Source organism: Elephantulus edwardii, unplaced genomic scaffold (genome assembly GCF_000299155.1).
Source record: "Elephantulus edwardii isolate Elephantulus edwardi_28Jun2011 unplaced genomic scaffold, EleEdw1.0 scaffold00145, whole genome shotgun sequence".
In the NCBI taxonomy this organism is placed as follows: domain Eukaryota; kingdom Metazoa; phylum Chordata; class Mammalia; order Macroscelidea; family Macroscelididae; genus Elephantulus; species Elephantulus edwardii.
In genome coordinates, this window is record NW_006399895.1 from 4,352,109 (window position 1) to 4,359,058 (window position 6,950).

Genomic DNA, 6,950 nt, shown 5'->3' on the forward strand with positions numbered 1-6,950 from the left:
TGGGCATTTGGATGAGAAAAGAATAGGAAGTAATTGCTCCACATCCTTTATCCCCACTTGTTATCCCTCCTGGATATCAAGGTTTTTGAAGTTTCTGCGTTGGCCATATTTTATGGCTCTAAACACCTGGACACTCTCTTTGCTGTGGTTATGTGGGTACAAACATTGTTCCAAGGTAATGGTAGTGGAAACCAGAGCTAAATGTTAGCAGTCCCCTGTCTTGCCCAAGGGCTTCTAGTGATGCCTCAGAGCAAATCCAGAAAGTATTACTACTGTTTCTTAAAATATTACTACTTTTTCTTAACCATTTACATTTCTAATTTCTGGTGTCTTCCTTTAGTGGTCCCACTTCACTTCCCTGTTTCGGGCATGGGTTCCCAGCAGTCATCCTGGGACATTGTCTCACTGGAAATTAGGACAAATTTGGTTTTGAAATTACTGCTTTTCCTAATTTCACAGTGCTATCTCTAGATTTTATGCCAATTTCTTGGAAATCACCAGAGGTCAGGTGATACTTTTTAAACTCTAGTATAAATTTTTCATTCAGCAAAATAATTTTATGTGTGTATTGATCTTACTTTAAGGAAATAGCACTTAAAAAATACTCTCAACTCATTGCTCTTGAGTTGAACTAACTCATAGTTGACCTACCAGAGGCTTTTCTGAGGCTGTAAATTGCACAGGATGAGATTGGCCATCTTTCTCCCTTGAAGCTACTGGTAAATTAGAACCTTCTAAGAAATGTGACCTTTGGGCTAAGAACTCAGCTCCCTTAGGACCATGCTGCCAGAGCTCTAGTTGTCACTTATTAAACCCTCGTACAGGGCGAGACATTTTTAGATGAACTGGCAAACAACCCTTAATATATAGACTATGACTGGAATGCAAAAGTTTGGAACAGAGAAGAATAATTAGTAGTTGGAAAACATGGGCTTGGTGACAGAAATGAAGCTGGAGAGAGAATGATTGAATTTTGTACAGTCAATGACTTATTCATTGCAAATACGTTTTATAAGAAACATAAACACAGATTATACACATGGATTTCACCTGATGGTATACATAATAATCAGATGGATTACATCTGTGGAAAAAACCGCTGGAGAAGCTCAGTATCAGCTGTGAAAACTAGGCCAGGAGCTGATTGTGGAACAGACCACCAACTACTCATATGAAAGTTCAAGCTGAAACTGAGGAAAATTAAACCAAATCCACAGGAGCCAAAATGTGACTTTGATTTCATCCCACCTGAATTTCAGAGTCATCTCAGGAACAGGCTTGAGGCCTTGAAAACTAATGAGCTAAGACCAGATAAGTTGTGGGAGGATGTCAAATGTATCATCCAAGAAGAGTGCAAATGGTCATTACAAAGACAGAAGAGGAAGAAAAGACCAAAATGGAAGTCAGAAGAAATTCTGAAGATTGCACTGGAGCGTAGAGAAGCCAAAGCACAAGGAAGAATCCAAGACACTAAAGAGCTGAACAGAAGATTCCAAAAGGCAGCACGGAATGACAAAGCAAAATATTATAATGAGATGTGCGAGGAGCTAGAATCCGAAAATCAAAAGGGTAGAACACATTCAGCATTTCTTAAGCTGAAGGAACTGAAGAACAAATTCAAACCTAGAGTTGCTATAATCAAGGATGCTGTAGGCAGAATATTAAATGATCCAGGAAGTATTAAAAGAAGATGGAAGGAATATACTCAGTCATTGTATCAAAAGGAACTGGCAGATACAGAAGAATTTAATGAAATAACATATGAGCAAGAGCCTATGGTGATGAAGGAAGAAGTTCAAGCTGCTTTGAAGGAAATAGCAAAAAATAAGGCCCCAGGAATAGATGGTATACCAATTGAAGTATTTCAGCTAACAGATGCTGCCGTGGATGTGCTCACCAAGTTGTGCCAAGAAATCTGGAGAACAACCACTTGGCCAACTGACTGGAAGAGATCTATATTTGTTCCCATTCCAAAGAAGACCCAACTGAGTGTGGAAACTACAGAACAATATCATTGATTTCACATGCAAGCAATATTCTATTGAAGATTACCCAAAAATGACTGGAACAGCACATCAGCAGAGAACTGCCAGAAGTCCAGGCTGGGTTTAGAAGGGGTCGTGGTACTAGGGATATTGTAGCTAATGTTAGATGGATCTTAGCTGAAAGCAGAGAATATCAGAAGAATGGCTATCTGTTTTCCATTGACTATGCAAAGGCGTTTGACTGTGTGGATCATAACAAACCGTGGCTGACTCTGAGAAGAATGGGAATCCCAGAACATTTAATCGTGCTAATGCAAAACCTATACTTGGACCAGGAGGCAGTCGTCAGAACAGAGCAGGGTAACACCACATGGTTCAAAATTGGGAAGGGTGTACGCCAGGGATGCATCCTGTCTCCATACCTTTTCAGCCTGTATGCAGAGCAGATTATCCGGGAGGCTGGGCTCTGTGAGGAGAATTGTGGCATCTGGATTGGTGGAAGATCTATTAACAATCTGCAACCCTGCTTGCTGAAAGTGAGGAGGACCTCATGCACTTGTTGCAGAGGGTCAAGGACTGCAGCCTTCAATATGGACTGAGGCTCAGTGTCAAGAAGATAAAGATTCTCACTACTGGACCAATTGGTAGCATCAGGATGGATGGCGAAGAGATTGAGATTGTTCACAGCTTCAATTTGCTCGGCTCCATGGTCAACACTCTTGGCACCAGCAGCCAGGAAATCTAAAAACGTATTGCGATGGGAAAGTCTGCTGTTAGGGACCTCTCTAAAGTACTCAAGAGCAACGGTGTCTCTCTGGAGACTAAGGTCCGCCTGATACAGACCATGGTCTTTGCAATCACTTGTTATGCATCAGAGAGTTGGAGAATGACTAGGGAGGACAGAAAGAGCATTGATGCCTTTGAGCTGTGGTGCTGGAGAAGAGTATTGAATGTACTATGGACTGCCAGAAAAACAAACAGGTTCATCCTGGAGAGGATTAAACCAAGCAACTCCTTGGAGGCAAGGATTCTGGGGCTTCGTCTGACATACTTTGGGCATGTTGCAAGGAGGGACAGGTCCTTCGAGAGGGACATCATGCTTGGGAGGGTGGAGGGACGGCGCAAGAGGGGAAGACCCTCTATGAGATGGATTGATTCAGTGACTGGGGTAATTGGAATGGGTATGTCAGAGGCAGTGGGATTGGTACAGGATAGAGCAGGGTTTAGGGCTGTTATACATAGTGTCGCTGTGAGTTGCAAACGACTCGACGGCACATAACAACAACAACAAGTTCATTCCTAGTTTACTGATGCCCAATCTCAAGTTAAATCATTTGCCCAAAGACACCCAGAATTCATTATATGAATCTAATACTTGTAGCTATTGAGTACTTGAAATGGCTAGTCTCGATTGAGATATGCTGTATCTATAAAGTACAGGTCAGACTTTCAAGAATTAGTAGGAGGGAGAATTGATATATGGTGTAGTGTTATTGTTTTAGTTATATTGGGTCAAATAAAATATATTATTAAAATTAGCTTAATGTGTTTCTTTTTTCTTTGTTGTGGCTATACAAACTATGTTACAGTGTAGCTACATGAAGTATTTAAGTGTTATATGTGGCTCATATTCTATTTCTAGTTGATAGCACTGATCTATAACTGTCATAATTAAACAGAAGCTTTGTCTTTTTCTAAGATCGAAAAGCTCTAAGTCTGTTTGGCTTTTGTTTGTGACTCACAGGCACTTTAAAGAGGAGGAGACCTCCACAGCCCATTCAGCAACCCCAACGTCAGAGGCCCCGCGAGAGTTATCAAATGGGACATATGAGACGTTAACTGCAGCTTTTGCCTTGGTTCTTCCTAGTGCCTACAATGGGAAAACTTCACTCCAAAGAGAAACCTATTAAGTCATCATCCCCAAACTAAACCCTCAACAAGTAACAGTTGAAGAGATAATGGCAAGAAAGCATGTCCTCAGACGAGGTGGAATTACTTAAATTTTAAAGCCGGAAAATTCCAATTTAGGGGTGGGTGGTGGGTAAGAAACACAGTTTTCTTATGGACAGCTATTTTTAACCTATGGCACAAAGTCTTAGAATGTTATGATGTGCCCTGTGTTCCCTGTTCTTTGTTGCTGCATTTTCTTCACTTGCAGGCAAACTTGGCTCTCGATAAACTTTTATCACAAATTGAAATATATATATATATATATTTTTTTCAACTGCCAATCAAGGCTGGGAGGCTTGACCACCTCAACATTGGAGACATCACTTGCCAGTGTACATACCTTGTTATATGCAGACATGTATTTCTTACGTACACTGTACTTCTGTGTGCAATTGTAAACAGAAATTGCAATATGGATGTTTCTTTGTATTATAAAATTTTTCCGCTCTTAATGAAAAAATTACTGTTTAATTGACATACTCAGGATAACAGAGAATGGTGGTATTCAGTGGTCCAGGATTCTGTAATGTTTTACACAGGCAGTTTCAAATGAGAATCAATTTCCCATTTCCTCTGATGGAGTTGGTTCTGCTATTTTTTTTTTTTGTCAAATGGCTGCTAAGAAGAGCACATGAGTTACTACATTGAAGAAAGCAGTTAAAGCAATGTTGTGCAAACTGGACATCTGCAGCATACTACTTCAAACTTAGTTCTTTATGTAAATGTCTGATTTCTGCTTACTTATTTTAAACTTTCTAATTCAATTCCATTTTTTAATTGATAGGTGAAATTTGTTCATGCGTTGGTAGAAATCATGTCAATGAAATGATTCCTTTTTTTATTTGTAGCCTACTTATTTTTTCATATATCTAAAGTATGCTAATTATGCTTTTGTTTCTGTCTGATATGGAAAAGAAAAACTGTGTCTTTATTTTACTAAAATATTTGAACAGTTTTTCCAGCATATCCTTATCATTGGTAACCACTAAAGGAGTAATTTGCTCAACTAGTAGTTCAACGTTGTAGATAGGCCTTCTGATATTTTTCCCCCCCTTAAAATATTTTAACAGTAATTAAGGTGAAACAGCACAATGTCCCATCTCAAATTTCTTTTGTGAACAGATGTAAATAATTGGCATTCCAAGAAAGAAAGCAAAAGCATTTAATGTATTAACAGGCTTATTGCTATGCAGGAAATGGAAGGGGGCATTAAACAAAAAGATTAAGCTTGTGACATATTTATTGCTTCTGTTTTCCAACTACATCACTTAAACTAGAAGTAAACAGCTATGATTTTCCTGGCTTCACATAGAAGGCAAATTAAGGGAAAGTTGAAAAGATTTCTGTGTTTGGGCTTTTTTTTGTTTTCCTTTTTTCTTAAGAGTATAAGGTTTACACAATCATTCTCATAATGTGACGCAAGCCAGCAAGGCCAAAAATGCTAGAGAAAATAATGGGATCTCTTCCTTGTAAACTTGTACAGTACGTGGTGACTTTTTTCAAAACACAGCTTTTTGTACATGATTTAGAGACAAATTTTGTACATGAAACCCCAGATAGACTATAAATAATTCTAAACGAACAAGTAGGTATATATGTATGTAATTGCTTTTAAATCATTTAAATGCCTTTGTTTTTGGACTGTGCAAAGGTTGGAAGTGGGTTTGCATTTCTAAAATGGTGACTTTTCTGCAAGAGTTCTTAGTAACTTCTTGAGTGTGGTAGACTTTGGAACATGTAAATTTTTTGCTTGTAATGTTATCCTGTGGTAGGGTTTTGGCAGGGACACACTGCCCTATTTTATTTTGAGTCTAAGTTAAATGTTTTCTGAACAGAAATGTGCACTGAACTCTTTCCACTGCAAATCAAGATGTGGTAAAACAAAAGGATCAAGACAAATGAGATCTAATACTACTGTCAGTTAAATGTCCACTGTGTTTTATACAGTATCTTTTTGTTCGTTTTGGAAATTTTTACTAAAAATTGCAAAAAATAAAGTATTGTGCAAAGATGTAAGGATTTTTGAAACTTGAAATGCATTAATAAATAGACTTGATGAAATCAACTTGAAGGTTTTATACTCTTTGAACTATGAGTACCATCAGTAGAAACTGTTCACAAGGCACCTTTGCCTTACTAAATGAAGAAAGTTGTTAAGCTGAAAGACGACTGTCTGTACCTTTCTCCACAGACACACAACTTTATTACTATCTTTGTTACTAGTTTGGGAGTCCATATAGAAAGGAAGCTTATTTACATAGATTTTAAGAGGTTCTGAGTGCTAAGTACTTCATTTATGCAAAAAAAGTCTAGTTTTATGATAAACATTTTAAAATTTGGAGCCAACATTTTCCTGCTTTGTCAGATTAATAGTGAAGAAGGAAAGAATTAATACTTCCTTATTATCTGAAAAAAGAAGTGGTCAAAAAAGACATAACATGTAAACCCAGAATGGTGGCCTGCAAAACATACCCCAACCCCAAATTCTCTTATTTTAAAAAAAACTCTAATGAGTGTAATATAAATAAGTAATATTTGTTAAGTGAGTCAATATTCAATGATTTTGAAGTCATTTTGTTAATTTAGGGCCGTCAAAATGTACATTATGTTCATTCATAAAACCATCAATATTGAGTAATTCAGATAATTGTAAATCTGTTCTTATTTGTTAAGTGAATGCTTACATTTTTGTTGTTTAGAACATCCTTCTCTCTGGTTTACTAAATTCAGGTAACTCACAAAATCAGCCACAGAATAAAAGTTAAAGTTATTACAGCTTCTGGAGTTAGTGTTCCCATATAATTTATTTAAAGAAATGTTTTATCTGTTCAGTCTTGTTTTTATAGTGTCTTAGTGCTTTGTGTTTTCAGTACTTCATTTTTGTCAGATTTGCAGATTAATGAAAATTGAAGATTTATTATCATTGAGCAAATTACTCTTAATTCTTTGTCTCTTTTTGTTGTTAGTTGTATACTGACAAGTTGGAACTAGTAGCTGAACCACCAGCAGGTTTTC

At 37.4% G+C, this 6,950-nt stretch overlaps 1 protein-coding gene across 1 annotated transcript in view; it reads left to right on the forward strand.

Annotated features, from left to right (window-relative positions):
* ADAM10 (ADAM metallopeptidase domain 10) overlaps positions 1-6,060 on the forward strand; it is a 212,650-nt gene extending 206,590 nt beyond the window's left edge. Inside the window, exon 17 of the mRNA XM_006894501.1 lies at positions 3,730-6,060. Coding sequence (XP_006894563.1) covers positions 3,730-3,824 — 95 coding nt within the window. The 3' untranslated portion in view covers positions 3,825-6,060. The remainder of the gene's footprint in view (positions 1-3,729) is intronic.
* The last annotated feature ends 890 nt before the right edge of the window (positions 6,061-6,950 follow it).